General features: G+C 44.9%; 1 protein-coding gene across 1 annotated transcript in view; it reads left to right on the forward strand.

The window, feature by feature from the left end:
* Positions 1 to 686: 686 nt before the first annotated feature.
* The window catches only part of LOC100458501 (zinc finger protein 717), a 48,485-nt gene continuing 30,779 nt past the window's right edge, over positions 687 to 18,392 (forward strand). Inside the window, 2 exon segments of the mRNA XM_054542703.1 lie at positions 687 to 837; positions 2,891 to 2,949. Coding sequence (XP_054398678.1) covers positions 2,893 to 2,949 — 57 coding nt within the window. The 5' untranslated portion in view covers positions 687 to 837; positions 2,891 to 2,892.

Here is an 18,392-nt window from a genome sequence, read left to right on the forward strand (position 1 = left end):
AGACATGATTTTTTTCATGCTTTCGAATGCATCTATGAAAAATAGACTTGAGGGCCAGGCGCGGTGGCTCACGCCTGTAATCCCAGCACTTTGGAAGGTCAAGGAGTGCGGATCACAAGGTCAGGAGTTTGAGACCAGCCTGATCAACTTGGTGAAACCCCGTCTCTACTAAAAGTACAAAAATTAGGTGGGTGTGGTGGCGCGCGCCTGTAATCCCAGCTACTCAGGAGGCTGAGGCAGGAGAATCACTTGAACCCAGGAGGCGGAGGTTGCAGTGAGCCGAGATCGCGCCATTGCACTCCAGCCTGGGCGAGAGAGCGAGACTCCATCTCAAAAAAAAAAAAAAGTTACTCATTAGTAACATAGACCAATTGGCCTCTATTGGAATTTCTCCATTATTTTCACAATGTCCCAGGCTGTGAAACCAGGATTTAATAAAGAACCAGAATGCCACATCTGTGTCACGTGGGTAGGGACCAGTCCTGATCCATTAAGTCCGGGTCTCCGGGTAACCGGACTCACTGCTGGGCAAAATAGAATGTCCGGCGTGCGTTCCTAACGGGGGACCGCAGAGCCTCATGGGAATGTAGTGTCACCTTCCAATGATGTTACCATCAAGGACCTTGGGAGCCCGCTTTTCTCTCTGCGCATGCGCCGCCCCACCCACTCCGCCATTTTCCTCCGGAAGTGCGGAACCCAGAGGCCCTCCTGCAGCTGGGCAGTCCTGGGGCTTGGTTCTATGTCCCTGCGGGTGGGTGCGAGGGCGAAGAGGAACCCGTGGGCCTCGGGGGATCCCGGGGGACCGGACCGGTGTTCCCCAGTTGGTGGGAGCAGAAGGTTGGGCGCATCTCGGGCGGGCGGGTCCTGACGTGCAAGTGCGCGCCGCGGACCGTGACGGGGGCTGGAAGGACAGGCGTGGGGTCCCGGCACTGAAGCGGGTTCTAGAGGCGCAGGAGGGGGTAGGCGAGGCCGGTGGCTCTGGGCCCGGAGTCTGCAGGCCACGCTCCTGCCCTGACGCTGAGGGACCCGGTTATCAGCCCGCATGACGCTCAGTTTGCCCATCTGTCCCGGTGCTAACACACAGTTCTCGGGAGACGTTCCCCATTCCCAGAGGAGTAGTGTGAAACGCGTGCGCCTGGAGTTTTAAACTGGGCGTTTTTATTAGTTGGGTTTCCCGGTGTCTCTTTAGCAAGTGAAGCTTCTGGTTCCGTCCTTCACTGTGTGACCTGCCTAGTCCTCCTGGGTTGCGTTTACAGAAGTTTGTACCAGACCTAGTTTCCAGGGAAGAACTCACTGATTCCGCGAGGGAGGTGGGGTACTGGATGATGGTCTTCAGCCTTAAGGGTACTTCAGTCTTAAGCGTGTGTTACAAAGTTTGAAGGGGAGGGTTCCCTATGAATAAGAAGCGCACTTGAAAGAACAGCCCTCTGGTCTAACCTCTCACTGGTGCTTCAGAGGAGGAAAAAAAGGGTCACAGGTGAAGATCCCAGTTTTCCTCGCTCAGGAAATATTAATTCTACTCCCTAGAATGCACGAGATTTGCAAAGACTAGGTGGTAGTGGAAGGTTTGGACGAACTTTCAGAAGGTTGAGGTGAATTCGGCTGAGAAGAACAGGCAAGGACCTAGGAAATATTCCTTATTTGAAGGGGCCTGAAAGTGTGGTCTGGGGTTCAGGAGTGATCTGTCATACCTGAGAAGATTAAAGTACTCTCCAAACACAGTCCCATTCCTTCCTTAGCTCGTTGTTTCCAGCGTCTGAGATACATTAAACCTAGTCCATCACCAAATTTAGCATTAGATTGTGAAGTTCTATTGATTGTATTTGATTAGTAATTTAAGAGTTCCTCCCCTTATGTAATTTTGTTAAAAACATTCAATTCTGTTCGCTTAGGTGTAACAGTTAATACTTGCTGTTTAAGGAACTAATTAAACCTTACTGGCTTATAAAAAACAACCACCATTTTATTTGTTCGAAGTTCTGTGGATCTGCATTTTGGTGTGGTGGGTTCAGCTGTGTAGTTGATATATTTGTGTTGCCTGGATCACAAAAGAGGCCTTGGTCACCTGGTGCCTTGACTGAGCCTGGTTGGTTGAAGATAGTTTCCTTCACAGTCTGGCGGTTTGTGGTGACTCTTGGCTAGGCCCTGTGTCTCCAACAGGGTAGCTCCAGACCTCCTCACAATATGACTGTGTCCAAAAAGGCAAGAACCAATGGATATTTGCGTGACATTTTCCATTGTCCATTCACTGGACAAGTCAGATGGAAAAGCCCAATTTATTGTCAGGGCGTAATATGAGGGCTTGATACAGGGAAAAGTGTTACTGGGAAACATGAGTAGAATGGTGTACTGCAGGAAATACATATTATGTACATTTAAAAAAATGTAATTGTAGGCCAAAATTGCTGGGTTGCAAGATGCACTTTCCATGATGTTCAGGTATAGAAAAGCAAGATGTACTGTCATGGGAACACTCATATGAAGTTATTTGTGAAATCCACATATTAATATGAAAATAGTTAATACAGCCCAGTATATTTCTATAACATTTATTTTAGTGAACTTATAATGTTTCTTTGTATTAAATTATTAGATTATATCCTTAGGTAATATTGTTGCTAAATTAGTAGGTAATATATATTTTTATTCAAAAATAAATTGTGCATCTAATGTCTACCAATTAATGTACTTGTAGATGTATCTTATCTTAACTTGAGTCTTTGCTGCCCCTAATGAGGCGTGAAGGTCTCTTCTCCCACGGGGAAGTTTTTCTTTTTCAGGAGGTAGGAGGGCTTTTCCAGGTAATGTGTCTAGAGTGTTGGGCAGAAGAATCTGGGACCACACCACACCAGTTCTCTCCTTAATCCACATCATTTGCCTTCTCTCCCAGCTATGTTTCCAGTGTCCTCTGGGTGTTTTCAAGAGCAACAAGAAACGAATAAATCTCTGGTGAGTTGTTTATGTGTTCTTCACTTTGTTTTACACTGTATTTTCTGAGTTTGTGGGTGTCTGTGAATTAAAAGGGAAAAGTAGAAATAAGTAAAACTCAGCTTGAAGGAAATATACATAAATAAGATAAAGCTGACCTGTAGATATAGGCAGGTTATAAGAGCTTAGAGTTGTCTAAATTGAGTGCAAATTTTCCTTTGATCTTTCTGATGCCGCGACAAAAAAGGCAGTCATGTTTGTTACGTGATTGGAATGGAACCCGAGAAGAGAGCATGCTGTGTTCTTGTGGGACAGGAAAGCTTGTGTGCACCAAGTCTGAACCACCACCTTCATTGGTGACATAGATTATGTGCTGGAACATATTTCACAGCGGCCTGGCAGTAAACACTTTTAGTGTTGTGCAGTGGAAATGGTCATCTGCTGCTAAAGCACAGCGTGTTGTGCAGTGGAAGCCGTCATCTTCCGCTAAAGCACGGCGTGCTGTGCAGTGGAAACGGTCATCTTCCGCTAAAGCACGGCATGCTGTGCAGTGGAAACGGTCATCTTCCATTAAAGCACGGCGTGTTGTGCAGTGGAAACGGTCATCTTCCGCTAAAGCACGGCATGCTGTGCAGTGGAAACGGTCATCTTCCATTAAAGCACGGCATGCTGTGCAGTGGAAACGGTCATCTTCCATTAAAGCACGGCGTGCTGTGCAGTGGAAGCGGTCATCTTCCGTTAAAGCACAGCATGTTGTGCAGTGGAAATGGTCATCTGCTGCTAAAGCACAGCTTCTATCGTAAGGTATGCTCCTTGCTCAAAGAGTGTGGTCCTAAACAGCTTTTGGGAGGTCCTCCTTGATTCATGGATGAAACCCAGAACATCTTGAAGACTGAGTTAACCACAGGTCCTTAAATAACTCTCCACACCTTTTTCTTAGTTTATCTCTACGTGCAAGGTGTGCAGCGGCCTGTTCAAAGTTATATTTTCTGGGAAATATTTCCAGTGTTTATTTGCACTTTAGCCCACTCTGTGTAGTCTTAACTTATTTCTTCTAAACTCACCATTAACCTAAATAATAGTCAAATTTAGGGGGACTGTATTTGCCTTACTCGAGTCTTCTACCATAGTTGAAACTCTCGTACGCAAGTGAGTTAGAGAGAAACACCACACTTTGAGACGAATTCAGGAGTCCTTTATTAGCTGGCGACTGAGAGATGGCTAATGCACAAAATTCTCTTGTCCCCAAAGAAGGGACTAGATTTTCTTTTATACTTTGGTTTAGAGAGGGGAGGGGGGATTCTAGCTGCAGCAACTTTACAGAAGAAAAAACAGACAAAAAAGTTAAAAAGACAGATGGTTACAGAAAAACAAACTGTTCCGGGTGCAGGGGCTTTAAATTCATCACAAAGTGATAGGTGAGGGGGCTCTGGGCGTTATCTGCCAGACAAATGTGGGGGCTTTGTGGTACTATCTCCAAGTAAATTGCTGGGAACTGTGGACGTGGCTTGCCTCAGCACTTTGTCAGTTAATGGCACTCTTTGATATGTTGAAAGTCAGCTTGCAAAAGTTAAAGTCCTGGAGGAAAGGGGGTGGGTAAGGAGCTCTTGATATCTTGTAAATGAAGGAGCCAAATGGAGTTTGTCCGGTTTTCTCAGCTAAGGGAGAGTCTATTCATATTAAAAACAAGGTTAGGTATCTAAGGAAGAGTCTATTCATGTTAATGCAAGATTGGGTATTACAAAATGTCTGTTCATGATCTGGAAATTCTTCTGTGTTAGTTCTGTTAAAAGAAAAACTTTACAGGAATTTAATTGAGCAATAAATGATTCACGAATTGGACAGTCCCCAGAATCACAGCAGATTCACAGAGACTCCATCACAGTCATGTGGTGGAAGAAGATTTATAGGCAAAAGGGAAGTGGCATACCGAAATCAGAAGTGTGGTACAGAAACAACTCAGCGTTTGCCTTGTTTGAAAACAGTTTGAACAAGTGACAGTGCCTGAGTGGTTGAAGTTTGGCCATTGGGATTGGCCAAGATGCAGCTGTTGTTCCAGGTGCATACTCTCAAGTTAGGTATTCATTTTTGTCTACCTATTAAGGTAGGTTGCAGTTCATCCACAAGGACTCATATATAGAATTATGGAGTCCTTCTCAGGCCATACTTATTTCACTTTAACAATTCCTTCCCTTTGGTTATTTTCTCAATTTTGAGAGATTGGCCAAAACTTTAGTCACTGGTGTCACTACTACCATTGCAAATGTACTTACTTGGTTTAGAAACCCACTGGGAAATAGACCAGTGAGTTTTGAAAAGGTGGAACAAGGACTTGAATAGAAGGTACCTTCTTATGCTGGAACGTCCTGTTTACAGGAGAAAAACAAAACCTGGTTTGTTCTGGGATTTATGTGTTTCCTTAAAGTCTTAGTTTGATTATGTTACATTTAGCATGAGTGACTCCATTTTAGTTTGGTTTGGTCTGTTGGGACCTATTGCATGAGCTTAGTTCAAAACAATGGCCTCTCATAATTTTGCTTAAAAAAATTCCTCCTTTTGGCTGGTCACGGTGGCTCACTCCTGTAATCTCAGCACTTTGGGAGGCTGAGGCAGGCAGATCACAGGGTCAGGAGATTGAGACCATCCTGGCTAACATGGTGAAACTCCGTCTCTACTAAAAATAGAAAAAATTAGCCAGGCGTGGTGGCAGATGCCTGTAGTCCCAGCTACTTGGGAGGCTGAGGCAGGAGAATGGTGTAAACCTGGGAGGCAGAGGTTGCAGTGAGGTGAGATCATGCCACTGCACTCCAGTCTGGGGGACAGAGTGAGACTCTGTCTCAAAAAAAAAAAAAATTCCTCCTTTTTAGTCAAGTTCTCACTTAGTTGAGAGTGTGACCAAAACGTAGGGCCTTAGCACCACTCTTAGTTACCATTGTTTTGGGTTTCCGGTTTAGCAGTCACTCCCATTGTTTTGGGTTCTGGTTTTAGCAGGTCACTCCCATTGTTTTGGGTTTCTGGTTTAGCATGTCACTCCCATTGTTTTGGGTTCTGCTTTTAGCACGTCACTCCCATTGTTTTGGGTTCCAGTTTAGCACGTCACTCCCATTGTTTTGGGTTTCCAGATTAGCATGTCACTCATAGGTTACGGTGTCCTTATGATTGCACTTTTTTTTTTAATCTTTTGTCATTCCAGTTGAAGAGATATCATTTGACATTTTAGAGATGGCTGCATGCAAACTCTTAAAACATTTGAGGAAGTACGGTGCACCAGGAGACTCTTATGACTATTGGGATAACACCAAGAATTTGGCATATGCTCCTTACTCAGGGTCCCCATAAATCAAACCACCTAAAATCAAATAGATTAAAGAATGAGTTAGATAAAGAGTTTACTCGCTTAACTAAGTGGGTTTTTTTTGTTAATTCCCTACAACCAAATCTTTATAATACCCGATGTTTTCTCCATATGCCATAAGTGTTAGCAGCTGCACAGATGCTTAAGATAAGAGTCTCATGATAGTGGAGAAGTCTTGATCTGTGATCTTGGGAAAAGCTGTTCACATTAAGGATGCCATCTTCTTCTGGGGGGAAACTGTCCTGGTTAGCTTTACCTTAAGGGTTCCAGTGGGTATACGGTTCCGAGTGTGGAGGGACCCTTCTGAATTGTGACTATGAACCCAAAATTTAAGGTTTCAAAGTTTTGCTGTCATGTGGATGGCAAGGACAGTCCTTCTCTGATGTTCTCAGAAGATCTAGTCATCAGATTCTAGATTGTGAAGGGGTTGACTGTCCTCAGTGAACCATAAAAGGCTTTCTTTAGCTAGTGAAAATACAGTGCAGCATAATAATCTACTGCTTTAACATCAACCCTGTTGCATGGAAGAGCTTTTATACAATCAGAAAACATGCATTGAAAATGATAACTGAATGAAATCCCTTTATAAAATGTTTAAATGGCTCATCAGGTAACCAAATGTACCTGAAATTTTGATTGTTTTCCTAGGAATATAGGTTTGACAAACCAAACATTGGTTATAAACTATTTTAGCAATTTAGAAATCACCACACCAATATATTTAATTAGGATCATTTTCTCTTTTCTGTGATGAGTTATGGAATGCAGAACTTTTAATAACAAAAGCTTTAAGGACTTAAGAAGGACAAGGGGGGCGGGGCGCAGTGGCTCATGCCTGTCATCCCAGCACTTTGGGAGGCTGAGGTGGGCAGATCAGTTGAGATCGGGAGTTCGAGACCAGCCTGACCAACATGGAGAAACCCCGTCTCTACTAAAAATACAAAATTAGCCAGGCATGGTGGTGCATGCCTGTAATCCCAGCTACTCAGGAGGCTGAGGCAGGAGAATCACTTGAACCCAGGAGGTGGAGGTTGCGGTGAGCCAAGATCGTGCCATTGCACTCCAGTCTGGGCAACAAGAGCGAAACTCTGTCTCAAAAAAAAAAAAAAAAAAAGAAGGACAAGGTGGCCATTCTGGTTCTTCATAAGTCCATGCTTAATTAACGTTAGAGTTACATCCTCTTGAATACCAGCTGTTTCTCCAAATTAGCTGCATGGCACTGGTAACTGATGAGTTATAGGTAATTTGACTTAGACCATGGAGTTTATTTAAATTATGTATCTAAACAGTTTCAGTAGTGGCTGATTTAGCATTCAAATCTGGCAAAATATTTCCTTGGTATTCAATTTTTGTTTTACTTGGGTTAGCAGTTTCATAAACCAGTCAGTCTTTTTATTAAACTTTTGGGAATTCTTTTTTTTTTTTTTTTTGAGACGGAGTCTCACTCTGTTGCCCAGGTTGGAGTGCAGTGGCATGATCTTGGCTCACTGCAACCTCTGCCTCCTGGGTTCAAGCGATTCTCCTGCCTCAGCCTCCTGAGTAGCTGGGATTACAGGTGCACACCACCACGCCTGGTGAATTTTTGTATTTTTAGTAGAGGCGGGGTTTCACCGTTGGCCAGGCTGGTCTCAAACTCCTGGCCTCAAGTGATCTGCCAGCCTCGGCCTCCCAAAGTGCTGGGATTCTCAGCGTGAGCCACTGTGCCCGGCCTAACTTTTGGGAATTCTTAACCAGTCCAATTCTTGGGGAATCAGGGAACTTATGGGGAATTTTTACCCATGATATTAAAGTTATTAGAAACCTGTGTTCACGAGTGTTTTTCAGGGTCCTTTTCATTCTTTCATTAATCTTCTAAGAGACACCATATTCTAGAGTTTTGCATGCTTGTGAAGTTTTTAGAAACTGCATCACCATTAAGTAATTACCTGTGGAAATGACTTTAAATAGTTAAAGACAATTGACAAGGAAATTTGGTTATTTCTATGGTCTACAATAACTTAATAACCATAATTAGGGTGGATGTGGTGGCTCATGCGTGTAATCCCAGCTCTTTGGGAGGCCAAGGTAGGTGGATCACCTGTGGTCAGGACTTTGAGACCAGCCTGGCCAACATGGTAAAACCCTGTCTCTACTAAAAATAAAAAAATTAGCCGGGTGTGGTGGCAGGTGTCTGTAATCCCAGCTACTTGGGAGGCTGAGGCAGGAGAATCACTTGAACCCAGGAGGTGGAGGCTTCAGTGAGCCTAGATCACACCATTGCACTCCAGCCTGGGTGACAAGAGTGAAACTGTGTCTCAAAAAAAACAAAACAAAACAAGTAATTATGATAGATAGCATATAGACATATTAGAATTTTAGAAATCCTGGCCAGGTGCAGTGGCTCACGCCTGTAATCCCAGCACTTTGGGAGGCCGAGGCAGATGGGTCATGAGGTCAAGAGATTGAGACCATCCTGGCTAACAGGGTGAAACCCTGTCTCTACTAAAAATACAAAAATTAGCCAGGTGTGGTGGTGGGCACCTGTAGTCCCAGCTACTGAGGAGGCTGAGGCAGGAGAATGGCGTGAACCTGGGAGGTGGAGCTTGCAGTGAGCTGAGATTGTGCCTCTGCACTCCAGCCTGGGTGATAGACCGAGACTCCATCTCAAAAAAAAAAAAAAACAAAACAAGAATTTTAGAAATCCTATACAATTTTAGAACAGATTGATGACATACACTAAATATAACCTGAAGAAGGTTCAACATTATTTTTTATTTTGACAGTGCTTCCCATGTGACTTGACATGTTGAATAGTAAATAGTCCTGTTTACCTCTCTTTTGGGTGCTTCAGAGGCCTCTGTAGTATCTGAAAGTTAGAGGTCAGAAAAGACAATTTTGAAGTTGAAATTTGATATTGGGAAACCTATTAAACATGTTAAAGGTTTAAACAATTGATTTTATGCAATAGAATTCCAGGTCACCGTAAGTCATTCATTTACCTAAAATCATGACTTAAAAAATTTTTAAAGGGTAAAAATCTTTACTCATTGATAGAGGGAAGACTTATCTTCCCAAATGATCTGCCTCTTGTTTTTCCTTTCTTTTTTTTTTTGGTAGTTTATTTACAAGGCAAACAAATTTTTCATTATTTTTTAATATTACATGAAAATCTTCTTTAAAGAGAGAAAGCCAAATGTCACCCAATTTTTCATAAAACCTTATAGACAAAGCTATTCTTTTTTTTTTTTGAGATGGATTTTCCCTCTTGTTGCCCAGGCTGGAGTGCAATGGTGTGATCTCGGTTCACTGCAACCCCCTGCTTCCTGGGTTCAAGTGATTCTCCCACCCCAGCCTCCTGAGTAGCTGGGATTAGAGGCATACGCCACCATGCCCAGCTAATTTTGTGTTTTTAGTAGAGATGGGGTTTTTCCTTGTTGGTCAGGTTGGCCTCGAACTCCTGACCTCAGGTGATCCACCTGCCTCGGCCTCCCCAAGTATTGGGATTACAGGCGTGAGCCACTGCGCCCGGCCATTTTTTTTTTTTTTAAATATAGCATCTTGCTCTGTTGCCCTGGCTGGAGTGCAGTGGTGCGATCTTAGTTCACGGCAACCTCCGCCTCCTGGGTACAAGTGATTCTCTTGCCTCAGCTTCCTGAGTAGCTGGAACTATAGGCGTGCACCACCACGGCTGGCTAATTTTTGCATTTTTAGTAGAGACAGCATTTAGCCATGTTGGCCAGGCTGGTCTTGAACTCCTGACCTCAAAATCTATTAATCTTAATTAGTTTGACCATAAGGTGAGATTTTTATAAACCTTTTATAACGTTTTACAATTTTTGTGAAAGAGCAGATCAGTGCTCTAAGAAAAGCCTGCTGTGTGTCGGGTGCCTGTGGTGGCTCACGCCTGTAATCCCAGCACTTCGGAAAGCTGAGTTGAGTAGATCACCTGAGGTTGGGAGTTTGAGACTAGCCTGACCAACATGGAGAAATGCCGTCTCTACTAAAAATACAAAATTAGCTGGCCGTGGACGTGATGGCACATGCCTGTGATCCTGGCTATTTGGGAGGCTGAGGCAGCCCTTGATCCTGGCTATTCAGGAGGCTGAGGCAGCCCCTGATCCTAGCTATTCGGGAGGCTGAGGCAGCCCGTGATCCTGGCTATTCGGGAGGCTGAGGCAGCCCGTGATCCTGGCTGTTCGGGAGGCTGAGGCAGCCCATGATCCTGGCTATTTGGGAGGCTGAGGCAGCTCTCCTCACCACACTATAGCTCTGGGGCCCAAGCTGCATCACAATGGAAAATCATGGAACCACAGGAAGAATCCACTCAGCTTTGCACGGTGCTGCCCAAGGGGTTGCTTGCAGTAACCAAATTAACATTTTTCATTCTGCCCAGAGCAAAATACATGTGACAAAACATAGACATGAGCCACTTTGCTTAGCACCCAGTATCAAACTGGTAAGACTCAAACTTGCTCCCAGATGGGCTGAGCCATCTCTAAATCTTTTTAGAAGCTTCTGCATATTAATAGGCATCCCTAGATGAGACTAATTTGGGAGCCCTCATTTTTAAATGCACTTCAGGGCATTATTCATTTGGAATGTTCCACTGTAAGTTATCTTTAGTAAGATTTTGCCATTTCTGTAAGACTTTGCTGCTTCCCAGGCCTAATGTATTAGCCAGAAGGAACTTAGTTTTCCAGAAATTAAGGATCCTATTTTTACCTAAAATATTGGCTTTGCTCTTAGGTTCCCTTGATTAACTTAGCCAATGATTTTTTTTTCCTACCTAAGTGTGTGAGAAAAATGAAACAAAGGGGTAGAACACAAAAATCTCTGTGAATTTTCAAAAGCCAAATTTTACAACCCCTCCAATATTATCATTTACTACCACTTCCATTCTTACCCAGTCAGATGTAGGAGGCCTCTAACTGGAACTGGATTCAAGCCAGTTAACTACTGGATCAGATCTGATCCTGGACTGGGTCCCGTTTCTGTCATAACTTCTAAACCCAGTTTGGAACAGAAATTTGCTCAAAGAAACTCAGAGCTCAAAACACAAATCCATGGAGCTCTGAAATCTGAGAGAGAATTTACCATGGTCCCCATCTGCTCCGAGAAGTCAAAGGGCACAAGTGTTACAGAATCCTGGGGTGTCACTTTTCTGCCTGAAACCTCTGGCTGGTGGCGCCTTTACCTGTGTTTTGCTCGGGCCCACTGGGTTCGTTCTGTCCACTCGGCTCATGCTAATGGTCTGGATCCCACACCTGCCAAGGGTGAGCTGGGCTCAGAGAAGTGAGGGTTGTGTGAGCAAGCGAGTGTGGGATCTGGCCACTGCACACAGCCAAGCATGCTAGCTGTGGTGGGGTGGGCAGCTCCAGGCACCGGCACAGGTGCCAGCTCCCTGTGAGGCTGCAGCTGGACCAGGCAGACTGCAAACAGCTTCCACTGCGATTATCAGGGAATGCAGTGGCGCCTGGAAGCTTGGAGATGCAGGAACTGCAGAGCCCCAAAGAAGATGTCACAGCCCTGGCTTGGGGAGCTCCTAGGTCTGGGCTCCCTGAAGGGCCACAGCTCTTCTCTCCTTCTTGCCTGCAATTTGGCAAACAAGGGGCGTGTTTCAGCAAGGGGCCTTGTTTATGTTACACCTCTTTCAGCCCTGCTGGTTGGCGGGTCCTGAGTTCTTGTCCTGTGTCCAGGAAGAATGAGGTATGTGGGCAAGTAGAAGGTGAGCAAAGTGAAGAGGTGCTTTATTGAGCAACAGTACAGCTCAGAGGAGACCTGCAGTGGGTAGCTCCTTTCTACAGGCAGGTCATCCTGATGTCTGTTCAGCTCTCAGCAGCTGAGAGGAGACCAATGCTGGGTAACAGTGCCCACAGCGCCCAGGCTGTTGGAGCTGAGGGGCGCCTGCAGGCCAGTGCTGAGCCACCCTTAGCCCCACCTCAACCTCCCTCCTGTGCTTGTCAGTGCCCAAAGTCTGGAGGGGGCCGAGGTGGCAGGGAGCTGGCAGGTCAGCACTGCCCTGAGCTTGCACATACCCGGCTGGGTTGCGACAGCGCCTGGGTTCGGCCTCAACTTTGATCCAAAGTTGGAGTGGGCTCTGGGAGCAGGGAGATGCCAGGTGACGGGACCAGGTACGTCTGAGCCGGCAGGGGCAGGGGGGCTTGCTGGGCCTCTGAGAGTGCAGAGATGCCCGGGTCTGCAGTCATGGCTGGACGGCTGCCGCTGTGCCTGGGAGGGCGGGGCTCCTGCCTGCCAATTTAGAAGGGGCGGGGCTCCCACCCGTTCCTGGCTCCCACCAGCTTTGAGGAGCGCACAGCCCCAGCCACTCCTCCCCACTGCAACCAGTGTCTCCTTAGCGACTGCTCCACGTGGGCCACTGCTGCCATCACAAAGGGGTCCTTGCAGGTGCCTTGCTTGTACCTCAGCACTCTTGGGGGTTATTAGAAGCCCTAGCAACCCTGCTCGCCACACTATAGCTCCGGAGGCCCTAGCAGTCCTGCTCCCACAGATCCCACTTCTGACACCATTTAATAAAATCTTCAGCCAAATTAAATTTAAAGGAGCTTAATTGAGCAATGAATGATTCACGAATCAGGCAGCCCCCAGAATCACAGCAGATGCTGTGAGACTCCAGCACAGCCACATGGTGGAAGATTTATAGACAATAAAGGGAACGTGATGTACAGAAATCTGAAGTGAGGTCCAGAAACAACTGGGTTCGTTACAGTTCTCAGCAGTGAGGTCCAGAAACAACTGGACTGGCTACAGTTCTCAGCAGTGAGGTCCAGAAGCAACTGGGTCTGTTACAGTGCTCAGCAGTGAGGTCCAGAAACAACTGGACTGGTTATAGTTCTCAGTATTTGCCTTATTGAACACAGCTGAACACTCAGCAGTGTGTGAGTGGCAGAAGTTTGGCTGTTGGGATTGGCCAGGACTCAGCTATTGTTACAGGTGCATACTCCTAAGTTAGGTTTTCAGTATTTCTACCTATTAAGTTAGGTTGCAGTTTGTCCACAGGGACTCAAATCTAGAAGTACAGAGTCCTTCCCAGGCCATATTTAGTTCACTGTAACAGTTCCTATTATGACCTGACTGACAGTTCCTTTTTCTCTGAATTCTCCTTTCTTCTCAACAGCTTATCCAAATGTTCCATCGGTCCCTGTTCATCCCACCCTGCAGTTCTCCTTGACTGATTCAGCCCTTTGTGGTTTGCAGTCCTGTTTCTCTACAGCTTGGACCTCTTCAGTCTTTCCATCATAGGTTTAACTGTCTGTTGAATGCTTCTTTGTAGCTATCCAAAAGTTACCTTAAACTCAAAAAATTCAAAGTGAAAGCCACATCCTCCTCTCTTCCCTTATTTGTATGGTATTACTACTTTGCAGCCAGTGACCCAAAATAGGATTTCTTCTGGGTTTTTCTTGCTTAGATCCAGGCTAATCTGGTGTCAAGTCCTGTTACTTTTGTTTGCTTGTTCTTTTATTTTTAATTTTTTTTCTTTTGAGACAGAGTTGCGCTCTCGTTGCCCAGGCTGGAATGCAGTGGTGCGATCTCAGCTCACCGCAGCCTCCGCTTCCTGGGTTCAAGCGATTCTCCTGCCTCAGCTTCCTGAGTAGCTGGGATTACAGGCATGTGCCACCACGCCTGGCTAATTTTGTATTTTTAGTAGAGATGGGGTTTCTCCGTGTTGGTCAGGGTGGTCTCGAACTCCCGACCTCAGGTGATCTCCCCGCCTCAGCTTCCCAAAGTGCTGGGATTACAGGCATGAACCACTGTGCCCGGCCTGCTTGTTCTTTTCATTTCATCCTGATGTTCAAATACAGGAGAGTAGCTGAGTTGGTGTTCACTAACAAGCACAGGAGCTTTGTTACATTCACGTTGTCATTCTTGGCAAAACCTGAAGGGTGTGTTTGTGGGGTGATGAGGTTCAGTCCTCTGTGACCTGTGCATCTGGCCAGCATGTGTGGTGACATCCTTAGGAATCCATGGGGAGAGCGAAAGCATTCAGGAGTTAGTGGGACATGTTTGACAAGGGCCAATAAAGAAATATGTAAGGACAAAAACAAGAAGCAAATTGTCATATTTTGTACCTTTTGTTTATATAAATTTATGTCAGTGATTCTATCTAGCTTATGTTAATATGCAATGTATACAATATGCTAACATATACAATATATGTTTGTGGTTTAAACATTTCTGTCATGTTTTCAGATTCTTTAAAGATTATATTACACTTCCTATTTCAGATAGCCGCTTAAAATGAGTAAGGAAAAATGGATGTGTGCATCAGTTCTGTTTATGGACTAAAACTCTAGTTGATTTCTTGGTTAAGAACAAAAAGTGACAACCTAATTAACTGAAAATTTTAAGTAGACAATTATGGTTTTAGCTTTAACATAAAATATTAATTATGCTCCATTCTTGCATTTTTAACCTAATACACATGCCATATTTCAGATCAAGGTTCTACTTGTGATCTCTCATGAGTTTTTCAAGGTTTTAATTATCTGCGATGTAACAGTGTACCAGTAACCTTCTGGCTTAAACCAGGAATTTATTCTTTTTACATGTCACAATTTTCTGGGTCAAGACACTGGATGGGGCAGTGTGGGTTGGCTGCTTCATGATGTCTCTGGTCTCATCTGGAAGGACTCTAGTGGCTGGGGATGTGGAGCAGGCACCCAGCCCTCTCTTTGTGGCCAGCACGGACTTCCTCCCAGTCTGGCAGCATCAGGTAGTCAGGTTTGTCTGGCTTCTCCCAGGGTGTGTGTCCAAGAGGCCCAGGCAGAAGCTGTAAGGCCTCTCATGATCGCCCCTCAGAAGTCCCAGAGCATCTCTCCTACCACACTGTCCAGTCGTACTCATCACTGAGACCAGCCACGATTCAAGGGGGGAAGATGATTAGATTCCACCTCTTGATGAGAAGCATAGTAGGAATCTGCAGCAGTCTTTAATAAACCACAGCTTGTCCTCTGGCCACAAACTATTAACATTTCTCCCACATGCAAAATATGCTTTGCCCCTCTCAAGAGCCCCAGAATGGTTTTCCTTATGGCACTGACTGGAAGCCCAACTGAATCCTGAATCAGGTTGTGGTGGCCTGTCATCTGCCCCCCGACACACTCAGCCGCAGTGAGAACTGAATCAGGTTGTGCTGGCTTGTCATCTGCACTCCCACACAGCCGCAGTGTGGGGACTGGTGTGAAAACAGTCGGCATTTCTCTTTAGATGGGGTTGGGGGGAGACAGGAGGTAGGTGCTGCCCTGCAGGCACCGTCTAACAGTTGGTCATTCCCATGGGGCACCTGTTGCAGTTCTCTGATTAGTGCCCAGTCCTGGTCCCTGAGAATGATGCCCAGTCCTGGTCCCTGAGAACGGTGTTTGTGCCTTTTTACTCCTCCCTCTGGGCTTTTGTCATTCTCCATGTTCTTTTTCCTTCAGTGCCTGGGTTGCTGTTGACCAACTTTCTCTGCCTTTTTCTTATGGTCAATGGGGTATTCAATGGCTTCTTTTTCATTTTTTTCCTTTTCTTTTTTTTTTTGACTTTGACCTTTTGAGACAAGAAATTATTTCTTTATATTTTCTCTAAATTCTGTTTGAAAACTGAACCTCCTTCTTTAGATCATGTCCCTCTCCTGTCATATTTATTCAGTGACAGGGGAGGCTGGTAGCACTTTCCACATTCTTCCCAGATGTCTCCTTAGGCAGATCCCTGAGATGATGCAGTGCCCTTTCAGTTTCCATGCTGTGGCCTCCGCACGTAATTCCCAGGCCTTTTCTCCAGTTTCCAATGACATTTTCTCACTGTCCTTCAGGCCCTCACCAAGAGTCTTGATGCCCTTCCAGCTTGCGTGAATGGAATGGTCTCCTTGAGGCCCAGTTACAGCTCAGCCTCACAGTCGTGGCACATGTTGTAGCTTCTGATACCACAGCGGCTCATTTCCAGCTGCCGTATTCTGTTCCAGTTATCTATTCTGAAGAAACCATCCCCAAAACTTGGCAGCTTAAAGCAACTCATTATTACTTCTGTTTTTTGGCTTAGAGAGTCTTGGTGGCCAGCTCATCTCACACACAGTTGCAGCAGGGCAGCAGCCGAGCTGGATTGTGTGAAAGCACAGCGGGGTGGTGTGCAGGGTGGCTCACTAGTGGTTGGGAGCGGGCGTTGCTGGAGGCTCACTAGTGGTTTGGAGGGTGTTGCTGGAGGCTCAGTGGGGACTGTCAATGTGTGTAGCTAGTCATGGACTGGCCGTGTGGTTTCCATCATGGGGTCCCAGGGGAGGGGGATTTCCTGCCTGGTGACTGGCTTTCTCCTGGATAAGTGTTCCGTTCTCTCAGCCTGGCTTCTGAAGTCCCCAAATACCACCTTTGTCACCTTCTGTTGGCCAAATAAGTCAGTAGTCTAGGCAAGGTTCAAGGGGAATTGGTTCTGACAGAGAGAGGAGCAGGAAAGAAGTTGTCACATTTAGTCTACCAGAAATGTGATTTTTATAACAAGTTTGTTCCAAATATGTTCCAGTTCCCCTTGTGAATACTTTTTTTTTGACTCACAGGGTATTTCAAAGTTTATTACTTGGTTTTCAGACATTTGAGCCTTTTCTGGATATCTATTTGTTGTTGGTTTCTAATTTAATGTCAAGTGTTCAGACAACTATCTTTTATACTATTTCAGGCTTGAACCTTTTCTCAATAGATGGACATACAGTCTGTCTTGGTAGTGCTCAACTGTGTGCTTCATAAATACCATTTGGGTCAGGATTTTGTCATTTAGATCCGTATTTTTCCTATTTTTTTATCTGGTTGTTCCATCAGTTACTGAGAGAGCAGTATTAATTCACCAGCTATAATTGTGGATTGTCAATTTCCTGCTTTTGTTCTGTTGTTTTTGATTCACGTACTTTGAGGCTCTGTGTGTGTGTGTACTTTATGAGCACTTTGAGGCACAATTTATAACTGTAATATCATCCTCTCTGATTCTTTTATATTTATGAAAGTACCTGTTTATTTCTGGTGATATATTTTGTTCTGAAGCCTCTTTCATCTAGTGTTAACATCTCCGTTGATGCTTTTTGTGATTAGTGTCTGGATAGCATATTTTTATGATTAGTGTCTGCATAGCATATTTTTTCTCATACTTTGTGTCTTTGTGTTTAAATTGTGTCTCTGTGGATGCCATATTGTTGGGTCTTGCTTTCCTCTCAGGTCTGGCAGTCTCTGTCTTAAGTAGAGTATTTGTCCAGTTACATTGTAACTAATCATTACTAAGGTTGGATTTAGGTCTGCCATTTTTCTACTTATTTTCTGTTTGTTTAATTTTTTTTTTTAAGACAGGGTCTTGCTCTGTCACCCAGACTGTAGTGCAATGGTGCAATCTTGGCTCACTGCAACCTCTGCCTCCCAGGCCCAACCAATCCTCACTTCAGCCCCCTGAGTAGCTGGGACTACAGGTGCATGGCACCACACCTGGCTAATTTTTATATTTTTTGTAGAGATAGGGTTTTGCCATGTTGCAGAGGCTGGTCTTGAACTCCTGAGCTCAAGCAGTCTACCCACCTTGGCCTCCCAAAGTGTTGGGATTACAGGTGTGAGCCACCATGCCTGGCCTTTGTCTGTCTTTTGATCTTCTATATATTCTTTCCTAACTTCTTTTGGGTTAATTAAATATTTCTAAATATTCCAGTTTGATTAATCCTTTGGCTTTTTGAAATAATTTTTTATAGGCTGAGCATGGTGGCTCATGCTTGTAATCTCAGCTCTGTGGGAGGCCAAGGCAGGTGGATTGGTTGAGCCCAGGAGGTTGAGATCAGCCTGGGCGACATGGCAAAACCCTGTCTACAAAAAAACCAAACCAAAAATTAGCCTGACATCGTGGTGTGCATCTGTAGTCACAAGTATTCGGGAGGCTGAGGTGGGAGGGTTGCTTGAGCCTGGGAGGTTGAGGCTGCAGTGAGCTGTGATCATGCCATTGCACTCCTGCCAGGGCAACAGAGTAAGACCCTGTGTCAAAAAAAATCATTTTTTATAAATAATTTACTATTTCAAATTTTGGTGACAAACACGTACCTTAAAATTTACCGTCATAACCAGTTGTAAGTATACAGTTTTGTAGAGTTAAGAATATTGACAGTGTTGTGTAG

Source organism: Pongo abelii, chromosome 1 (assembly GCF_028885655.2).
Source record: "Pongo abelii isolate AG06213 chromosome 1, NHGRI_mPonAbe1-v2.0_pri, whole genome shotgun sequence".
NCBI classification, from domain to species: Eukaryota; Metazoa; Chordata; class Mammalia; order Primates; family Hominidae; genus Pongo; species Pongo abelii.